The 23595-nt window shown below is 33.9% G+C and overlaps 1 protein-coding gene across 2 annotated transcripts in view; it reads right to left on the reverse strand.

Annotated features, from left to right (window-relative positions):
* The window catches only part of STXBP5 (syntaxin binding protein 5), a 164429-nt gene that overhangs the window by 38606 nt on the left and 102228 nt on the right, over positions 1–23595 (reverse strand). Inside the window, exons 17-21 of one of the 2 annotated variants that reach the window (XM_068550796.1) lie at positions 22864–22989; positions 19998–20149; positions 10235–10297; positions 5686–5745; positions 5536–5583 (exon numbers count right to left, since the gene is read on the reverse strand). In XM_068550796.1, coding sequence (XP_068406897.1) covers positions 5536–5583; positions 5686–5745; positions 10235–10297; positions 19998–20149; positions 22864–22989 — 449 coding nt within the window. Of the gene's footprint in view, positions 1–5535; positions 5584–5685; positions 5746–10234; positions 10301–19997; positions 20150–22863; positions 22990–23595 lie in introns of both variants that reach the window. The other variant, XM_068550795.1, reaches the window with a different exon arrangement.

Consider the following 23595-nt stretch of genomic DNA (forward strand, 5'->3'; position numbering starts at 1 on the left):
CTTGGACTTCTAGCCTCTAGAACTATTCTAGAGAAAGTAAATTTCTATTGTTTAAGCGACCCAGTTTGCAGTATTTTCCTATGGCAACTCTAGCAAATAAATACAATAAGTAATGACAGAAAATAAATTGCCACATCAATAGTACTGTTCAAACGATAGTTGACAAAAAACTATTTCAGTAACGTAACTTTAATTTGGACTAATTTTCTTTATGTTAGGAAGCAAACAGCAAGCTATTTCTAGAAAGATCACTGCATATCCTTCTAATGTAAGAAAAAGATGATTCTATAGAGAGACGCATATACAGTAAGTACTGGTAATAAAACACAAACAGACTTTGCTGAGCAGATTTTATTGTGAAATTTAACAGAAAATACACTAAGAAATAGAATTAGAGTTTGAGTACACAATATGCCATACTCTTCAGATTTTAGTCATCCTGAAAAAGAAAAAAGAATTCATTTAGAGGAATTCCTACTTGTATAATGGTTTTAAAGTACCTGTCTGTGAAATTTCATTCTTGACAATTAAGAGTAAGTAATACGCTTTTTTCAAAGTGGAAAATATTAAAGTTACCTGTAAAAACGGTGTTACTGCACACTTGACTCATCTTCTCTTTCCAGATGAGCTTCTGTTCTTTCAGTAGCCATATTGTGGATTAAATGTAAAGATGAACTTCTATAGATGTAGCAGCCACATTTTGGGTTGAATATTGGGGAACATAAACTAGAAATATCACTACTAATTTGTTTTATAATGAATTAGAATAATTTTAAAACTTAAAATTCTACTTGATTTCATACATACCTTTTCAAATTCTTATGGCGAACTCCAAATAAACCTCTGAGAACTTATTTTTCGAATTGTAAATACAAAAGAATTGGGAAGACAGCACAAGAAGAGACCATACACTATGAGAGCAGGGACATGCTACAGTGCAGAGTCAACAGACCGGGATTCTGATCTTGACTAAGTCATGATCATGGGATATTACTTTGGATAGGCTCAAATTCTTTTCTTGAAAAATAAAGGGGCTTGAGCTGCTTTAAAACTGTAGGATTTAATAAGTTAGTGATTTAGAATATAATGGTTCAGAACAGATTTAAGTCTGTTAGAACACTTCAATATAAAAAAGGAATCATTGGCACTCATGTATAGGAGGACTCATGAAAACAGCACTTGGACATTATCTTCATTTAAGTAGACTTCAAAAATTACTTCAGTTTTTGCTAAGAAAGAAAATCAATTATTCCCCAAGTAACTGCTAGTTCAGAATTTGAGACATAAAAAGGGCCCTGGAGGTATTACCTTTCCTATATTAATAAATACCATATGACAAATATCTAGTATAATGTCTAGAACTTAGGAGGTGTTCATTAAATAGAGCTACTGGGGTGGGATGAATTGGGAGATTGGGATTGACATATATACACTACTATGTATAAAACAGATAACTAATGAGAACCTGCTGTATAGCACAGGGAAGTCTACTTAATGCTCTCTGATGACCTAAATGGGAAGGAAATCCAAAAAAGAAGGGATACATGTATACATATGGCTGATTCACTTCACTGTGCAGCAGAAGCTAGCACAGCACTGTAAAGCAACTACACCCCAATTAAGAAAAAAATAGAGCTAATATTCTGTTCGTTTTGGCACAGCACTAATTAAGTCACCATACTTTCGAATCTTTATTCTTTCATCTCCAGTATTATTTCCCCTTCAGAGTTTCATGTAATCAACTTGATAATCATTCCTTCTGTATGAAAATTAGTAATAAGATGGGGCATGGGCAGGGTTGTAGACTATAGAATCCAGCTAGAAATCTACTTTCAGACTGAAATAGACTCATAATGAAATAGAATGATCTTTAGAGAAATTTAATCGTGTAATTTCAAGATCTAACAATCTAGCTAACATCTGGACCATATTGTATTCATGAGTATATCATGAAAAATTTGTTTAATACTTTAACAAAGATACATATTTTAGGACTATTTTTATATAAACTTAGAATAATAAAAAAGCTTTATATATTTCTGAAATTTTATAAAATATAAATAAAGAACAAATAAAAAATTGATAAGCAATCTTATTTTCTAAATGATTTACAGAAATTGCTAACTAACTACAGGAAAGTTATTGATTTTGGAAATGTTGGCCATTAAGATTTTACTAACAAAAATTATTCATAAGGTATGAACAGGCAAAACAAATCACTATATGTGTATTACACGCATAGGGATGCTGCAGTTGCATTATACTATGCTATATTTTTACTGTTAAATTCACAAGACTAAAGTTATGTCTTTTTAGGCTGCTATTCTTATGCACGAACAATGAAGTCATTGTCAGTATCATTTACCTGAGTTAGCTGTCGGTCAGGAAACAAACAATGAAGCCAGGCTTTGGGTAGATGGGTTTGGGAACCCTACTGTCCACTCTAGCTACTTTCACTTGAGTCTGCTCTTTGAGGAAGGTAGACTTCCAGGCACTGTATATTATATTTGCGTGATGGGTACCATGATGGCCCCCATGACCTAGTGCTTGGACAGAATTTAACATGAGCCACCTTTTTTCCAGGTTACCGTGTAGATAGAATAGGGTCAGAGCCAGATTATCTAGTTTGAAATCACACAACAGATTTGTTTTTGAATCCTTACAGCCTTCAGTAAATCTTCTTAAGAGGTAATACAGGATAGTGTTAAGAGGACAAACAGTGGAGTTGGACAAGCTCAGTATAAATCATGGCTCCGACATTTGCTAGCTGTGTAGCCAACAGATACTCTACATACTCTTTAACTCTTAGTGTCCTCATCTGTGAAACAGGGAAATAACAGTAAGTAGCTAATTGAGGTTACTGAGTGGATTAAATAAGAAAAAAATATTTATAAATGGTTGCTACAGCGTGCTAGGAAAATTGTAATTGTTAAGTATATTTTAAAAAAATTGTTACCGTCTCAGCTATTTCAGCTGTACTGTCAGGCAGCAAAAAACAGTTGATTTTCCACTGTTGAGTCAGATTGTTAACGTGAGAATGACATCCTGTACGCCCCCTGGCCCCATCCTCTCCAATATGACACAAGCAGCAGTTACTTTCAAAGTGTAAGTGAAACTTAGGGACAAAACTTCAGAGCCAATACATTCTGTCAGCCTTCCACATAAGGTCGTTCTTTCACCAGTGCCAATCTTGGATGTTCGAGGCTTAATTCTTATACTTTCCTTTATTAGGCCACAGCATAACTGCCTAAGCTGAAGCAATAAATGTCTGTAGATTGAGGAAAAACAAGGTGATAATTTTATGAGGTTCAGGATCCTTTAGAGCAAGTATGGGATTGGATGATAGGGAACATAGTGAGGTCAGAACGCTCAAGGAGTCCTAGCACATTTGATACTATTAAGCTTTAAGTATTGATAGAAAAAAGGAGAGGTCTTTAGGAGATTTTATGAATTTTTTTCCCAATGTTTCATTGACGTTTTATGTGTTTTTCAGTAGCATATTTTATGCTAAGTCTTATTACGAAACTAGACACTAATGTAGGGAGATAAACTGTGTTTTTTTTTTGTTTAAACTGAAAAAACTTTACAATCTAAAATGGCATAGTCTCCATCCGAATGAAGAAAAAATTGAGAAGTAAGCTTGCCTTCTATATACCTTGGGATATATGTTGGAATTAAAAAACTACCAGTTATAAAGTAAGTCAGTCACAGGGATGTAATGTATAGCACAGGGAATACAGTCACAAATACTATAACTTTGTATGGTAGGTAATGTATAAAAATACTGAATCACTATGTTGTACACCTGAACCTATTATAATATTGTAAGTCAATTATACTTCAAAAAAAATATTGAAAGATTCCAACTGAAAACAATTAAAATTATATATAAAATAGGAGATATAACAGTGGTTTCTGGAGACAAAAAATAATTATTTATAACTGTATAGCTAACATAAGTTTGAAAAGTTGAATAAAGTTAATATGCTTCCCAAAAAATATAACTATAGAAAGTGGCATGACAAAAAAACTTGCTGATAACATTCTTGCTTTCTTTTTTATGTTACCAAAGAACTATCCTTCCAATAATGTTCTCAATCCTAAGAAATTTATTAAAGTCTTTCAAATAATCACACTCAGATATTCCACGTTACGTATTCTACTCATAACACAGAAAAAAAAGGAAAGTGAGTCAAAACATTTAACAAAGCAAACATAACCCCAGGATCGAAAATCAAACAGATAAATTATTTGAGAAATTTAATTATGTACAAAGTAACTTTCATGCAAGGTAAAATTCCTAGGTAATTAAATTCTACAAGTTCTTTGATAAATTATATGTAGAAAAGTCCCTTCTAACTTTTTACATTACATGACAGTAAAAGAACCTCTAAAGTACGATTAAGATAGTATATCCTAAAAAGGAAATTGGTTGAAAAAGAATTATGCAGTAGTGCTCGTAGATAATGAAAGTGATTTAAATGTTACCAAATGATTCACTAAAGTACCACAAATACAAAGAGATAAATAATTGATACTCCATAAATGAAGAGCCCTTTGCCCAAGAATAAACCGCATTATTCAAAAAATGACAAGAGGTGCTAAAAGTCAGCCAGTGTTAATATGACTAAGCGGGGTTCAATTTACAACATGCAAACAATATGGATGCTACTTCTAAGAATTTTAGAAATTTACCACATATTAAACTTTATCAGTTGAAAAGACGTAAATCTATTCCAGCTGCCTAGAAATTCATCTAATTTAATACAATTCAATGAATATATGGTGGGAGTTTTGGGGGAAATAAGTAATATGTTAATAGTGTAATAAAATTTTTGGATTTACATCAAAGATTAAATGTATTCTCTTTTAGTAAAATGGCGTTTCTCAGGCTTGTAAAAATCTTCAGACAAAATTCAAATTTTTATGACTAAAAAACCCTAGTTTGATTATGTCCCTAAAGTTTAATTATATATTTTATCCCCCAGTTTGAAACTTTGAAAATCTTGGACTGAGTAATTAATTTCAAAGTATCACTCATTTTTACTTGGGGGGAAGGAGTCGTAGAAAATCCCCATTTAACCCAAGGGTAGTACAGATTACGGACTAAAAGTCAATATTTTAAAGAACCACTTCCTTGAAATCTGGAGTCTGGATAATGTGAGGATAGAAGACAGGTAGGAAAAAATACAAATAAAACTATAAAGAAAAAAATTTCAAAACTTTGGAGTATAAAACTGTACTACGTATGGCATAAATTGAACCCTGCTTTATTTTAAAATAAAGCAAAAATAAAAATTAATAGAACAATTCACACTGTTAAGTCAGAGGAAGAGCTGCAACCCCAGTTTAACTGATTTTTAATAATTATTGCCCCAATGAGTTTAGAAGAAACACAGCCCAGGAGATGATTGTTTAGCATAGGAATAACAAATTAATATATACAAAATGGAATGCATTAGATAATTTTCTGGTATTGAGTTAGCATTGCATATAGCGAGGATTAGAAACAAAATAGAAATGTCTATTTCCTACCTATATCACTGGCTACCATCTTGGAAAACTTTCTGCTTTTGATCTTCACTGAAAATAATATTTTGATACAAAATGTCAAAATCTATTCAAAGTAAACTACATGAATTAAATGTAATTAAAAGAAAATACTGTAAAATAAAGATACTATACCCTTTTCTATAAAATTATTCACTTTTTGTTCATCATCTGAATTGTGTGGTGATGAAGAACCTACACAAATGAAGACAATGGAAGGAACAGGCACATAGTCAGTCACAAACACTGAGTTGTCACAGGGAAAAGTACAAAGTAATCTGGTAACCCCTAAAACAAGTTCCCATACTACTGGCCAGAAGAAAATATCATGTATATAGTTAATAATAATTCTTATAATATTACAGTAAGAACAGCAATCAGTAGTGCATTATCTTTCATGGTCGACCAATCTCTAGTATATATAAATATTAACCTTAATGTATAATAATTTTTCCATAAGTTACAACCATTTGGCAAAATCTTGGTATACATTATAAGTTAGAGAACAGATAAAGAAAAATATAAGGAGTTATCTGTTTCTGAAAGAAAATGTAAAAATTCTTAATATTAGTTAACCGAATAAGGTTTATCTAGTAGCACTTAGAATCCTGTATAAGTACTATACTGGTAAAGTTTATTTTAGAGTTAGCTTTCCAGATACAAACTTTAAAATCATATATAAATTCGACTAGTACCATAGAGGTCTTTAAAATACTGAGGATGATACTTATAATTTTAGATATGTTCAAATATTTACTTAAATTTAATGAGGTAAGAAATATTTTATTTCAACTGTGACTTTCAATACGTTTCTCTAATAATTTTATAATTAAGATTTTAGTCCTTTTTCCTTAAAAAGATGTTCCTAATTTTCATTGTATTTCTTTAATTTCTAACACAAACCTTTTATTATAAAGGGAATCCTAAGTAGTATTCTAGTTGACTTTATTATTAGAGTCAAACTACCTATCTTTATAACACATTCCAAATGATATCTCACCCATTAAAATTTTCACCATCTCTCCAGCTATAAATCACCTCCCCTTCTTTGAATTCCTGTAAAAGTTCACCTGTTACTTCTCTTATGATGTTAATCACTTAACGCCCTATATTTTAAGTTTACACACACCTGACCTTTCCCACTGAACTGAATTGAGAAGCTGGGACCCTATCTGATTGATATTTGCATCTCTTTTGGACTCAGTGGAGTGCTTTGCATGTAGGAATCTCTAAGTAAACATTTGCTGAACGAATAAAGTTTTTCTGCTAGAAGTGACTATCTAGAACATAACTGGAAGTAAATAAAACGGTTTTTCTACGCTGATTTCTTTTTTATCCCGGTGAAAGTACTGAGCCTTAATAAATAAGGTCAAAATTTGACCTTCCCCCACAAAATCGTACTTTCTTTCTGTGGCCAGGTGGAAAACATCCTTGAAGTCTCTTCTCAGACCAAGTAAAGCCTGTCAACATTGGCAGGATCCAATTACTTCTAAGACAGTCTTATAAAAATTACTCTTTTAAAACTATGTTATTTTTGCTAAATAGCATTTATAGATCCTCATAAATCCTGTATCAAAAAATATCACATAAGTGACACTGAGCTCAGCAACATTTTCAGGAATAGAAATAGGGTACACTCCTTTTTCATATAATATAATTCAGATTTAAAGAAGATAATGGTTATGAGAAGATGTTACATATACTTTAAAATATTATTCATCTCTGATAACTACGTAACCACATGGATGTACAAAGATTTATTAACACTTGTTTTATTTGATATATTTCATATCAGACTAATAGCAAGATAGCATATCTGAACACAAATATAAAATTATAAAAATGTCCAGTATTTCTAACATAAAAATAGGCAACATAAGCCGTAAATGTGAATAAAAGAAGCAGATATATTTTTCCCCGAACTGAAAATGCCTACTACCAGTTGTCGTAACTTCTGTGACAGCTCATGAAAAAGTTCCAAAAATGTTTTTAGCATTTCCTACTTGAATATATTTTTAAAATTAGATTCAATTAACACAGAAAATACATACAGCTTTTGGTTTTTTTTAGGGTACATAGAAACTCCTGAGGGCACCACCTCATGGTATGTAGCCTTGGGTTTTCTTTAATTTGAAATGTATATATACATGTACATACACACACACACACACACACACACACACACACACACACATAAATTTTGGATGCAGCACTAAAATATATCCCAACATTAGAGAAGTGCTCAGTGAAGCAATCTGAGTTCTTTGAAATAAAGATCAAATGAAGATGGCAGAAATAATTTTGTATGTTTATTCAGGATGGCAGAATTAATTTTCTATTTCAGAGAGACTGTTAGTTTATTTAAAGATAAATGGAAAGGGAAAACTATATTCATAACTTGGATTTTCTCAGGATGATTTTTGAATAGAACTTTGATATTAGTTGGCTAAACTGTTCAGATCACAAATCTTGGTTATGGGCTTTAAAAGCCTTTCAGAAAAGTTTCTCTTCACTTATACGTATTATTTCAAATGAACATATTGGTTTTGATAAAGGGCATATGGCTACTTTTCATTTTTATAATAGAGGTCCTCTTCTTAGTATTTATTAGGAATTCAGTTGAACTCCCAACCCACTTTTTATACATTTCTTCTCTCATAAACACAAACGTCGTTTTCTAGTAACTATTTCCAGAGCTTTGTTTTAGTTTCTATGGTAGTTCTTAGTACTTATGCATGACTGACATCCATCTCCTGGTATATGAAACATGTATTAGGTACAACTACTGTCTACCAAAGTGTGGTTTGTTTTTTTTAAAAGTAGTCTTTTCTGATCTGCATGAATGAATATAACTCTTCAGATAACTCTTCGTTCTTTCAGAGCATAATCAAAGACTAAACTAAATAAACTAAGAGTTTATATCTAAAGATGAGAATTTGTGATTTATCAATGATTTCTGAGGTCACAATTTTTACTTTGCATTTCAACCTCACCTAAAAATATGCCTGGTGACATACAAATTTCTGCACGTTAAAACTATATTTTCTTTTCATGTGAACCGAAGAGCAAAGTATATTTGAAAATGTTGAATGATGTTTGAGTTTCTCTGGTACAAGAGAGAACCTGGAGGGTTTTTACCAGTATGCATTTTTTTATATTTATCTATTGAATAATTATGCTGAAATGTACTTACACCATTTATCTACAATTACCTCTTGTTGGGTTACTCCAAATTGCTAGAAATATACACCTATTGAAAGTCTGACTTAGGGTGAAAAGGAGTGTTAATTTACTTGGGCTGAATCTCGTTAAAACACATTTGATAGTCATTTAATATACTGAAAGACAATATATCACATGTCCAAGTTATCAAATGTGGCTTATAGTCTTATCATACTGACAAGTGCATTCATATGGACTTTAGGGAAGGTGAGAAGATCAGAATAGTACTGTACATGGTTGGAGGAAGAACAGTAATAATTAAGAGATATTATAATTGTAAATCATATTCAGAAATACCTCTAGTCCTGTGAGATGGGAAGTACGTATTGCTCCATATTATTTGTTCAGTGTTATTCTACCAACGTTCAGCCTTAATATTAGGTGCTAATGGTATGAGTGATTCCTGTATTCCATATGTTTTATTAGTGTAATGAGTGTACTTAAATATGAAATTTGAATATTAAGAAAACCAGAAGTGCATATATTTTAAGAAAAGAAATGATTAACTTGAGCAATATCAGGAAAATGCAATTTTAAAAAGAAAACCTCACAAAAGTTCTATTGGTCCTAGACCTAACAGAATGGTAAACTGAAATATGAGGGAGTAAAGTAAAATGCACCTCTCAATTTTTCCCATTCTTAAAATTATTTCTGATGTAGAACTACCTACGCAAGGATCAAAATCTGTCTAAGAACAGTGTTACTTTATGTTAAGAACAATCTTTCCAGTAGAAAGCTGATGAAAATTCCCAGCCAGAATGATTTAATAAATACGTCAGTTAAAATTATGAAGTTAACCTTATTAAATTTTAGCAAAGTTTCAATCCACTAAAAAAAAAATAGTAAATTCAGGATCCTCTTAATTGTAAGGAGACTCAAAAAGTAATGTTACTCTGAAATATTAATATATACATAGGTTACATGAGACTAATATACGGATAAGAAAGGACAAATGCTTTATTACAGATATAAAATTATATCTCGTATTACTTTGATCAAAAACAAAAACAAATGTAACTAGTCTACAATTATTCTCACTGTCCACAGTCACCATTAGATAGTAAGTATTAAAAATCTTTCATAACATTTAGGTGAACATTATTCATGGATTAGAGCACTATTCTACCAGATGACTCCAGCATGCTGAGAGCACAGACAAAACTGTAGATGACGAAACCTTCGATCCAATGTTAAGAAGTAAAATACATTTTCCCAAAAAAGTGTAAATATTAGAAAGCTAAGTAAACAGTTACATGACTCTTAACAGGTAACAGCTGTAGATTTTTATCTAATGCATTCCTTTTCACTTAATGAGAATGCAAAGAATACAGTTATGATTTTAAGAATAAATATGTGACACAAAATTTCCTTGTAGGTGTGTTTTAAACGCTTATCTATAAAAATTTGACAGGCTGTATTTTTTGTAGAATTATAATTAGTAATAAAATAAAAACCAAATTACCAGAAGTTGGAGATTTGCAGCGATCTTCTGGGACTACAGTCCCTTCACTAATATCGCACAGACCTGCTAAAAAACAAAACCAAAACCAAATCACTCCGCAAGTTTATATAAGTGCAGTTTTACCTCCTATTTACAGTATGTATTTAATGACAGTCCATTTAAAAAAAAACCCAGCAGGTTAGCAGACTATGCTGGCATTGATACTATGCTCATTAGTTTTGAGATAAGATATAGGAGTATTCTGATATTAAAACACCTCAAACTAACCCAGCAGTCATCAGTTAAACAAATAAGAAACAATTTCCAAAAGAGATAATTTGCTATTTTTCAGGGACATTAGATATAACACAGGATTTTGTTTAAAGTTGGCAATTTGAGGGCATATGACATACCTTTTATTGGATTTCACTTGAAGGAGAATAAATACTTGGTAATAAATTTGGTGATTTTTACATCATAAGGACTCTCAACTCAAACCTCAAAGTGGTTTCCCCTAAGTATATCTCAAGTACCTCCCCCCTTAAATATCACTGAATAATAATTAAGAAAATATTGTGTGCTTCTAAGTTTGCAATACTTAAAATACAAGCATACCTTGTTTTACTGCACTTTTCACTTTGCTTGTATTGTATTTTTTTTACAAATTGAAGGCTGTGGCAACCCTGCATTGAGAAAGCCTACAAGCACCATTGTTTTCAACAGCATTTGCTCACTTCGTGTCTCTATGTCACATCTCAGTAATTCTCATAATAATAATAAAAAAGTCTGAAATATTGCATTTGTTATGGTGATCTGTGATCAGTGATCTTTGATGTTACTATTTTAATTGTTTTGGGGCACCATGAACCACGCTCATGTAAGATAGCAAACTCAGTTGATAAATGTGTGTGTTCTGACTGCTCCACTGACCCGCCCTTCCCCCATTCCTCTCCGTCTCCTCAGGCCTCCCTATTCTCTGAGACACAATATTGAAAGTAGATCAGTTAATAACCCTACAGTGACCTCTAAGTGTTCAAGTGAAAGGAAGAGTCAGTCAGTCGCTCTCCTTTCTCTTTAAATCCAAAATGAGAAATAATTAAGCTTGGTGAGGAAGGCATGTCAAAAGCCCAGACAGGCTCAAAGCTAGGCCTCTTGAGCCAAATAGTTAGCCAAATTGTGACTGCAAAGGAAAAGTTCTTGAAGGAAGTTAGAAGTGCTACTCCAGTGAACACATGAATGATAAAGTGAAACAGCCTTAATGTTGATATGGAGAAAGTTTCAGTGGTTTGGATAGAAGATCAAATCAGCCACCACATTCCCTGAATCCAAAACCTAATCCAGAGGAAGGCCCTAACTCTCTTCAATTCTATGAAGATTGAGAGAGGTGGGGAAGCTGCAGAAAAGTTTGAAGCTGGCAGAGGTTGGTTCATGACGTTTAAGGAAAGAAGCCATCTCCATAACATAAAAGGGCAGAGTGAAGCAGCAAGGGCTGATGTAGAAGCTGCAGCAAGTTATCCAGAAGATCTAGTAAGATAATTAATGAGGGTGGCTATACCAGACAATAGATTCTCAATGTAGATGAAACAGCCTTCGGTTGGAAGATGCCATCTAGGACGTGCATAGCTAGAGAGGAGAAAGTTAATGCCTGGCTTCAAAGCTTCAAAGGACAGGATCACTCTCTTGTTAGGGGTTATGCAGCTGGTGACTTGAAATTGAAGCCAATGCTCATTTACCATTCTGAAGAATCCTAGGAACCTTAGGAATTTTGTTAAATCTACTCTGCCTATGCTCTATACATGGAACAACAAAGCCTGGATGACAATACTTCTGTTTATAACATGGTTTATTAAATCTTTTAAGCCCACTGTTGAGATCTACTGTTCAGAAAAAAAGATTCCTTTCAAAATATTACTGTTTATTGACAATGTACCTGGTTACCCAAAAGCTCTGATGGAAATGTACTATGAGATTAATGTTGCTTTCATGGCTGCCAACACAACATCCGTTCTGCAGCTCATGGATCAAGGAGTAATTTCAACTTTCACATCTTATTATATTTCTTAAATAATATTATATATTTTATATATATATAGTCTACATATAATATATTTCTGTCATTTTGTAAGGCTATAGCTGCCATAGATAGTGATTCCTCTGATGGATCTGAGCAAAGTCAATTGAAAACTATATGGAAAGGATTCACCATTCTAGATACCATTAAGAACATATGTGATTCATGGGAAGAGGTCGAAATACCAACATTAACAGGAGTTTGGAAGAAGTTGATTCCAACCCTCATGTTTGACTTTGAGAAGTTCAAGACTTTAGTGGAGGTAACTGCAGATGTGGTGGAAACAGCAAGAGAACTAGAATTAGAAAGGGAGTCCGAAGATGGGACCGAATTGCTACAATCTCATGATAAAACTTTAACAGATGAGGAGTTGCTTCTTATGGATGAACAAAGAAACTGGTTTCTTGAGATGGAATCTACCCCTGGTGAAGATGCTGGGAAGACTGTTGAAATGAGAACAAAGGATTTAGAATATTACATAAACTTAGTTGATAAAGTAGCGGCAGGGTTTGAGAGGGTTCGATTGTGAGTAAAATCGTGAAAGGAAGAGCCAATCGATGCAGCACACGTCACTGTTGCCTTATTTTAAGAAGTTACCATACCCACCCCAGCCTTCGGCAGCCACCGCCCTGACCAGTCAGCAGCCTTCGACACTGAGGCAAGACCCTCCACCAGCAGAAAGGTTATGACCTGCTAAAAGCTCAGATAATGGTTTGTTAGATTTTTTAGCAATGAAGTATTTTAAAATCAAGGTCTGTACATTGTGTTTTTTTAGACATAATGCTACTGCACACTTAACAGACTACAGTATAGTGTAAACATAACTTTTATACGCACTGGAAAACCAAAAAATACATGTGACTCGCTTTATTGCCATATTTGCTTTAATGTGGTGGTCTGGAACTGAACCTGCAATAATCTCCGAGGTATGCCTGTACTGCACATTACTTATCTTCTAGGGCTATAACTCTTAAAAACTATACTATCACATTTTTAAAAGAGCTCTAAAGAAATACTTTCTTTTCACAGATATATATGAATCATATAAAACTAATCTATCTTATAGGATGGCCTCAATTCTTAGCAGAAACCCTAGCAAGGTATTTTACGCTATAGACAAAAACTATAAGGCATGGCAAAATGCAAAGTAAACAATATGGAAATTAATTTGCTTGGAGATTGAAGTGAAAAGAATTCTTCCAAAGTATTTAAAAATTACAAATAAACACACACCAGGAGCTTGGGATAGCTGGGCAACAGACAAGAGGCTGCATGTCTAGGCCTCCGAAGTTGTCAGGTATGATATCGACATATGTGCACGTATGACCAGTATCTGCTTTTCAATTCGTCTGGTAAAATTCATGACGTCACAACCTCTACAGTCCCTAAGAAAGCTCTTATAGTAACATTTAGAGAACACTGAGTACTGAATTGGGTTTATGAGGAGTGTTTTCTATTTTGAACTATATATTATTTGTCTTCATTGGATAGGAAGCTTTTGAATGACAACAAGTAGTTTTTTTTTTCTTTTTAACTTTTTCATCACACTAAAGATTTTGGAAAAAAATAATAAAACTAGTCTCTACGGTTCTAAGATGACAGATGTACTTATAGGTATGCATTTATTAATCTCTGACAAAATATCTGTATATATAAATAAACTTTTTCTTGATAAAACACTAGGATAGCAGGTCTTTAAACAGTAGTGATATATAGAAACAACCTAAGTGTCCACTGGCGGATGCACAGACGAAAAAATGAGTTATACATATACAATGGAATATTATTCAGCCATAAAAATGAATGAAATTTTGCCATTTGTGACACTGTGGATGGACCTTGAGGGCATTATGCTAAGTGAAGTCAGTCAGGCAGAGAAAGACAAATACCACATAATCTCACTTACATGTGGAATCTAAAAATATGGATGGTTGCCAGAGGTGGCGGGGGATGGGAGGAGAAATGGGTGAAGGGGGTCAAAAGGTAGAAACATCCAGTTATAAAATAAATAAGCTATGCAGATGTAATGAATACCATGATGACCACAGTTAATAACACTGTATTGCATATCTGAAAGTTGCTAAGAGAGTAGATCTTAAAAATTCTTATCACAAGAAAAAAAATTTTTTAAACTACGTAAGGTGACGGATGTTAACTAGACTTACTGTGGTAATCATTCTGCACTGTATACAAACACCAAATCATCATATTGTCTACCTGAGACTAATATAACATTACATGTCAATCATACCTCAATTAAGTAAATAAATAAATAGTAGTGATTATATAGTCCAGTATTACAATGATCCTGGTACTAAATAAAATTTGAAACTTAAAGCCTTTGGTATTTTGTCAACTGCTACTAAACTCTATAAAAATGTAGTATGAGATGTAATTCCCATTCTTAGAATAGCCTAGGAAGAAACATTTAAGAAGCTAAATTGAAGAGTGTGATAGTGATAATTTAATTTAGATACTAAATTATTGAATGAGCTAAAAACCCCTTCCGTGCCTTCCATCTGACTCAGGGTAAAAGCCGAAGTCCAGCTCCACATGACTGGTTGATGTATATGATCCTATGGTATATGACTGTGGCATATATTATGTGACTATGGGGTATCCTCTCTGACTTTATTTCCTTTCCTTCTACGTACTTCCCCGTCTCCCCTGCTCTCCCTACTTCAGCCACACTTACCGTTCACTGTAACCCTGAACTCACCAGTTACACTGCTTCTGAGCCACTGCACTTGCTCTTCTCTGCTTGAAATGTTCTCTCTACAGACATCCTCATGGAAAACAGCTGTCTCCTTTAAATCTTTGCTCAAGATATTTTATTTAGAATGTAACACCCTTGTCACTGATATTTCAAATGCCCCTCATTTAATTATTTTTCCCTTTGGCACCATTATGCAACTTACTGTACATTACCTGTCTTTTAAAATTTCTGTCTTTTCCAGTATGGTGTGAGTTCTATGAGGACAGAGACTTTTGTCTGTTTTGTTACCTGTAACAGTGCACAGCACATGGTAGGTGCTCAATAAATATTTGTTGAATAACTGAATGAATATATATGAAAGGATTTCATAGCATATAACCTAAGCCATTTTCTCTGCTGCTGCCAGATTCCCTTCAAGCAATATTCCTAGCAATACAGTTATCTAGGTTTTGCCTAAATGTATCCCAACCCAATTAGCTAGCTGGTCATAAATGGCAATTACGAAGTTCTTGACACCTGTAACTCTCACTGGAGCCGGTGAGGTAGACAGTATTATCCTCATTTTACAGAAGAAGAAACTGTGGCACTGAGTGTTTCAGGTATCTTCTTCAGCGACAAACACCTAATTACATCGAAAGACAGTCAATTTCACTGTCATTGTAAGAGACACTTCACTGGCCAGAGGTTCTTGAGTGCACTTGAGCCCAAAATTGTTTTCTCTATAGCCTGCTTTAAAAAGAGGAAGAAATACAATATAAACGGATAACTTAAAATCTTCTGTCTCTCTCACACTAGTAGGTTCAGCAGTTATGTCGTATTATTGGCATACCTGAAGTTGTGGTAACAGAGCAACCACTTGAACGCCAACACTCTTCTAGTCACAAGATGAGGCACATTGCATACGCCCTTTCACGTAATAACTGCACTGACTTGACGAGGTGACGAGGTGATCACCCCCATTTGAGGACTCTGAGCCTCGGAGTAGCATCTTCTCTAATGTAACACACGTAACAAGGGGGCTGAGATTTAACACAAACCTGCCTAAACTAACAACGAAACCTCCAAGCATGCTCACGTGAACTGCCTGGGCCAGTGTTTTGTTCTGTATACATGCAATTATCTTTATAATCTGAACACAGGACTTAACATTTATTGCTGGTAAACTTCATTTCCCTGGTTTAAGCTTATGATTTCTACCTATAATTACCTTTGGGGTTTTTATTCTGCCATCAAATGTATCAGCTATCCTTTAAGCAGCAAAAATAAGCACACCTGCTCTTTCAATTGTTTAAACAGGAGGTTTAATTAACTATTTAAAATGTTCAACAAAGTATAATCATATGTTTCTCAGTATTACGGATCCACTGACTGAGGCACACTACATCAAACTAGTATCAGGCCACAAACCGACCACTAGGTACCATGCTTTAATCCAGGAGTTGGCAAATGTTTTCTGTGAGGGTCCAGATTGGGTTTTGGGGCCAATCTGTCGCAACTACTCAGCTCTAATATTGAAGCACAAAAGCAGCCATAGGTAACACCGAAGCGAATTAGCACGGTAGTGCTCTAATAAAACTGTATTTCAAAAACAGGCAGTGGGCCATGGGCCCGGTTTGGCCCGCAGACTGTAGTTTGCTGACTCCCGATTTAATCTTGCAACCATCAAATTGAACTAGGTATTTAGGTCACTTCCACCTGTCTGGTTCACAAAAGTATCATGGAATTCTTTATCAAATACCCAATTAACTTCAGGAAATATTATGTCAACAGGCTGCCATGAACTATCAATGTAGCTACCAGATTAAAAAAGTAATGCTGATTTTGGAACAACTTACTTTTAGTGAATTCCTGCTGACTCCTATTATTATCTCTATTTTCAATATGCACGTAAGGCATCAACTACTTAGCAAATCATTCTAGAATTCTGACTGACTTGTAAATCAAATTTACTGATTTGTAAAATATTTGACCTTCATCAACTGGGGGTACCATTTACAAATTTTCTTTACAAATTCTCTTGATATCTTTTCATTATTGCTTGGTTTGCCTTATTTGCATAATGTGGCTTAAACTTTAATTTCTCTTTATTATTTTTCATAATTTCCAGAGAGAAAAATCATTCTTAATGGAGAGTTGAGAAACAAAGTGATTTAGTTCTATACTCTATTTTTCAACTATCATTGCAAATCATCCTTAAAGTGGTGTCCTAATCCTTCCTTAACTATGTTTTCACTGTAACCAAACATTTTGCTATATTTCTCATTTTGGGGAATTCAGCCTTAATTCCACACAGTACTTATTGATCTATGCAACATTTTTATCCATCCTTGACTGTATCCCTTATTTCTTATATAGTCTCTTTCATTTCTTATAAGAAACACAAAGACAGAAATTTCAACTAGTACTACTGGGCTATTTCTCTTTTACTGTCTTATCGAAAATATTGATGACTTGACAATAACTGCAATTGTAAAGCCCAAAACTTCATTTTTAGAGCCTCCTCTCTGTAACTTTTGAAAATATCTTTCCTAAAGTCTAGATACAGCTTTGTGCATCTAATTCCCTTCTTTATTAAATTCTACATTTATCTATTTCCAAGCCTAAGTAAGCACTTTTTCTCATGTGTCTATTACTTTCACATCATTAATTAGATATTATATTCAGAATAGAAATTTCCTTTTTGTGTCTTTCACTGAGTGAAAAAAGTGGCCAGCAAAACAAGACGTATATTATCACGTTTCACTTTTAACAGAATTAAGACTATCATCAGATATATATATAGGTAGTTGAAATACTTTATCACTACCTGTCCCTGTGACAGTTTCATAATTTTTATTATGAAAATACTGTAGATATTTTATACAGCTATAAAACATTTAAACTTAAACAGTAACGTTTTACCTTATAAAATAATTTGAGTGCCATCTTATTCTTTACGAAAATATATTAGCACCTATTCGTAGCAAAAAAAAAAAAAATCTCTCCATTCTTACTGATCTATTACAAAAGACAGAAGGACAATTTCATGGTACTTGGTCTACACTTCAAGAACATATTATAAAATATACACTTTAGCAAAAATATCATTTTCGTATCAATGCAATTAAAGAATTTTAGTACCAATTATTCTACATTAGATTTTACTTGAAATATAAATAATATATTTTAGAAGGCACAAATATTCTTAAAATGTTAAAGTATGCTTTAAAATGTTCTTTTAATTTTTATTTAAAACATAATCCTAAATATTGTTCAAGTGAGCATAACAACAATAAGTAAATATCTTAAACTGATGAAAACTCAAGTAGTTCTCTTGTGCCTAAACATGTAACTCTTCAATACAAAATGAAGCAAAAAATAATATGAATAATATTGTAAGGTTTACTACAGAATAAAGTAGCATGCAATGGAATTCAAGAAAAAAGATTTAAAATCACACGGTAGAACTGGTCTCTATCCTTGGATGAATTTAGGTATTTAATTTCTAGTAATTTTATGTAAACTATGATGAGGTACCAACAAGAAAAGACATTAATTAATTTCAGGAGTAATAAACTTTTACTACTCCTCTATCAAGACAGTGTTTAACTTTCTGACACTAAATGTTAGTTCCTTTGCTTTATAAAGAAACTGGATTGCGACACAAACATTTCAATAGCTGTTTTCATATACATATTATGAGATGAATTTAAATAGTGAGTATATTATTTTCGATATAGGATGCTTTAATAGGCTCTTTTAAAAATAAATGAGAAAAAATAATTTTACAGACAAAATACACTGTCATGACTTTACCGACATGGACATGGAATAAATAACTTACATAAAAAAGAAGAACGGAGTTTTTTCACAGATTCAGAATATAAGCTAGAAACGCCGCACATGCAAGAAGTCACAATCAGCATACCTTAGTGAAGCAACGAAAAGCAGAAGAAAAAAAAAAAAGGAGACAAAGATACTAGAATGGTATGGTTGGGACAACAATTTCTGCTGAAGATAACACATGACAAAATGATCACACAAACAAAAACAAAAAAATATTCAACTATCACCAAAATGATAGTAAGGTCTACATCCCATCACCTTTTTCTTTTCTTCTCTCATGAATTATGAGAAGTATTTAATATCAGCTAATAATGTCCTGAAAGCAACTGAGAGATGAATCTCAGAAAGAATTTTAATTCAGAGAGATTGAGTTAGGAAGTATAGATCAGAGCTTCCCAATGGCATTCTGCAGATGGGTTAGGTTAAGTCTGCCCCAAATGGAGTTCCCCTCAATCCCTGGTCCAGCTGGGCAGGTCCTGGGGAGTCTGGAGCCCAGAGGCCAGTTACTGCTAGAGGCCTCATTAATATATCCCTATATGCCAGAGATCCAATGCCATCTTCTGTCTGTGCCATGAGGTTTGGGGAAAAAAAGGTGAGGAGTACTATTATAAACAGCTAACTATACATGTGTTCCATGAGGAATTAGTATTAAAACATTTAAAATAAGACTAATTACCTAGCAAACACAAAAGAATGGTATGGAGAGAATTCTTAATGGATCTGGGCTTGCATTGAATCAAAGCTATCAGAGAATGCTGTATTTCATAGAGTTCAAATTCACTTTTGCATCTACATTTTTTTTCACATGGGAAATGATTCCTTTGAATTAAATAGTCAAAACAATAAACTGTTGGTCTCACAATACTAAACAATAAAAGGGACAGAACTGTGAAATTAACTTTTGTTCTGTAATAATGGGATGAATTTTCCTGTCATTATAATTTAGCTAAAGAAGTCTGAAACTGTGGTTCTTTCCCAATGTTAAATAAAATCCTAGAATATTAAAAACAAAAGCATAAGCTAATAACAACACAAAACAAAAAAGAAGGCTGATACAGTTTATACAAACAGATGAAATCAGACAAGCTATCTACCTAATGGAAGTACTTATATTCACAGAAGTAACTCAGCATTTATGGAAAACCTAAAGCTCAGGACTTTTTTCTTCTTACCTCCTGAAGGCTGTCGAGATTTACGAGGAGATCGGGGTTCTCTCCGATAAGGATCACTGGAGCCGCATAATTCAATAGTGCCCAGGTTGAGGAGTACTGCTTTCTGGAGGTAGTCAACCATTGCAATGCCACTACAATTGCCAAAAACTACCCTAAGAATAGCGAAAGAGCAAATATTTTAGCACAGAAAAACAGCTACAAGGAAATGTATTGCAGTCTACAGGGCTAAAAAATCATGATGGGTCTTTAAGAAAATTCCTTTTGAAACAAAACACTATTACGGCCATGCAAACACAGGTTACATACGCTTTCTGATGGAACTGTGCAGATCTTCTGTAGATATTAATGATTACAAATTAATAAAGAAAAAATTTGCCATAGGAGTTGAAACCTAACCAGGGACATAAATCTCCACATTAGACAATATGACATCTATTTTTCTGACTTAGGGGTATTTTGAACCCCTCAGGGGAAGACATTCCCTTCCACTAGGGAAGTAGGGGATTATACCTTTGGAAAAGTTCTGGTAATCCCTACAGTCAAGAATAAAAAGTAGAGGGCTTCCCTGGTGGCGCAGTGGTTGATAATCTGCCTGCCAATGCAGGCGACACGGGTTCGAACCCTGGTCTGGGAAGATCCCACATGCCGCGGAGAAACTAGGCCCGTGAGCCACACTTACTGAGCCTGTGTGTCTGGAGTCTGTGCTCCGCAACAAGAGAGGTCGCGATAATGAGAGGCCCGCGCACCGTGATGAAGAGTGGCCCCACTTGCCGCAACTAGAGAAAGCCCTCGCACAGAAACGAAGACCCACCACAGCCATAAAATAAATAAATAAATAAATAAATAAATAAATAAATAAAAATTAACAACAACAACAAAAAAGAATAAAAAGTAGAAAGCATAAATCTTGGAGGCCTCCCTTTGGACTATTCCAAATACCTTTTCAATTGTGAGTCGGGAAGTACAAACCAACTATGAATAAAGGAATTTTATTCTTTTAAGATCCCTTAAGCCAGGAATTGGAAGCTAAAATATATAGAGGGGCTATATAAGTAAGTAAAACAGGCCAACTAAGGACTGTGCTGAACTGGAGAGTGGACAACCCATCTAAAGAGGGGAAGCTTCAACTCAGTTCCTGCTGACTACTGCTGACCAGGAATGGAGACATGGGCCAGATAATCAAATTTTTCAATTAAAGCTCTAAATATGGATTTTCACATTAAATAGTGTTGGCAACTAGTTCAAATTTTTAAAATACACAAAAAAGGCTAAACAAAACACAACTGTGAGCCCAATGGGGCATGTGATCAACTGATTTGCAACTTTCTTTGAAACTTTCTATTGGTTCCTTTTCTTATTCCCTGTTTGTTTCTCTTATAGCTGTGGGCAGTAAAATATTAAAAAGGGGAACGTTTGTGTTCGTACATTGTGGGGCCCAAATAAAAGACATTAGAGAACACTATCTCAGACTACAGCCAGTCTTAGTTGGGTGCACAACTGCAAGAGATAGAGTAGGTGGTAGTAGCTATAAGGAGGAAGAAGAAAGATGAATGAGTCCCTAGGGCTAGAATCAAGGAAGGAGACAGTGACCTACACATAATAAATAGCTCTGGACTGAACAGTTAGCATGTGGTTTATCTTATACCACAATGTTAATTTTTACTATTTACAACAGCCAGGACATGGAAGCAACCTAAGTGTCCATCGACAGATGAATGGATAAAGAAGATGTGGCACGTATATACAATGGAATATTACTCAGCCATAAAAAGAAATGAAATTGAGTTATTTGGAGTGAGGTGGATGGACCCAGAGTCTGTCATACAGAGTGAAGTAAGTCAGCAAGAGAAAAACGAATACTGTATGCTAACATGTATATATGGAATCTAAAAAAAAAAAAGAAAAAGAATGGTTCTGAAGAACCTAGGGGCAGGACAGGAATAAAGATGCAGACGTAGAGAATGGACTTGAGGACACAGGGAGGGGGAAGGGTAAGCTGGGACAAAGTGAGAGAGTGGCATGGACATATATACACTACCAAATGTAAAAGAGATAGCTAGTGGGAAGCAGTTGCATAGCACAGGGAGATCAGCTCGGTGCTTTGTGACCACCTAGAGGGGTGGGATAGGGAGGGTGGGAGGGAGACGCGAGAGGGAGGAGAAATGGGGATATATGTATATGTACAGCTGATTCACTTTGTTATACAGCAGAAACTACACATCATTGTAAAGCATTTATACTCCAATAAAGATGTTAAAGAAAAAAAAAGACCCAACACAGCCAAAAATAAATAAATAAATAAATAAATAAATTTATTTATTTATTAAAAAAATAAATCAATCTATCCTATTATAATAAAAACTATGTACTACTAACACTATATACTTGAAGGCATGAATTGATAAATAAAAACACAGCTGTAGTATAGATGAATACTTTACTTAACTATTACTATGCCTTTACAATTTACACAAGTTAACTATGGAAGGAGAAAGAACAAATTATACAGCTGTGGTTCAACATTTATAGAATCAATTTAGAACATAGTCTTCTGGGTTGATGTTGTTAGACCTTCATTATACCAAACATTACAAGGAAATTATGTCTCAGAGTACATCCAGGAGAGGATAGATTCACTGGTCCGTAAGATATTTAACTTGAAATCAGGAAGCAGTATAAGCATATCCAGAGTAAATTATTCAAAACAGAGCTATGTTCCAAATAAACACTGAGTTTGGTCTGAAATTAAAGTTACACAACATCTTTTTAAGTGATACTATAATAAAGATCATCCGTTCTCTTTTTAAAAATATAAAAATGCATGGAATACGATGAAGAGACCGAGAAACACAGAAATTATACTTACAATCCATAGGAAGAGTTAACTGCCAGACTGGTTATTTGTTGTGGTGGTTCTCCACTCACCCATACTAACTGAATAACTAATTCTGTCTGATAACCTGGAGACTGTTTAAGTGGAGAATTTTTAACTCTGTAAGAAAGGAAAACATGTTACCTGTTAACCCATCTTCAATTATCTTATTAGCCTATGTAATTATAAAGTCATGCATGAATAACTATATAGAAAATAACTTTATATATAAAATTGTAAAATATAAAAAATGTAAAAATCAGAATCCTGTCCTCTAGAATCATTTAGTCTAGTTGGAGATGAAACACCTAGATAAATCACAAAAATAAGAAATTATATGTAAGTTCCACATATAAACTGGGGAGGGAGGGGAGAAGGGAAGGGGGAGAAGGGGAGAAGGGGAGAAGTGGGTAGAGAGGGATGAAAGAAGAACAGGGAAGGATGGGGAGAAGAATGAAGAGAAGCAGCCACTTAGGTATTAAGAGGAAAATAATCAAGTTAGAGAAAAAAATCCAAGGTAGAAAAGTAGGCTTGAAACTTGAAAAAGGTATGGTATAACTAAATGAAAACTGGCCCAAAACATAAGGAGTTAAGGAAAAAGTATAAAAAATGTGAGCAATTTATTTTTGTTTGTATAACCACTTTTACTATTAAAAAAAAATCTTTTTTGACTTTGAGTTGGTAGTAGTTTTGATTGCACAGACTCTTCCCCTAATAACTGCTGCA

This window comes from Eschrichtius robustus, chromosome 9, assembly GCF_028021215.1.
Source record: "Eschrichtius robustus isolate mEscRob2 chromosome 9, mEscRob2.pri, whole genome shotgun sequence".
NCBI lineage: Eukaryota > Metazoa > Chordata > Mammalia > Artiodactyla > Eschrichtiidae > Eschrichtius > Eschrichtius robustus.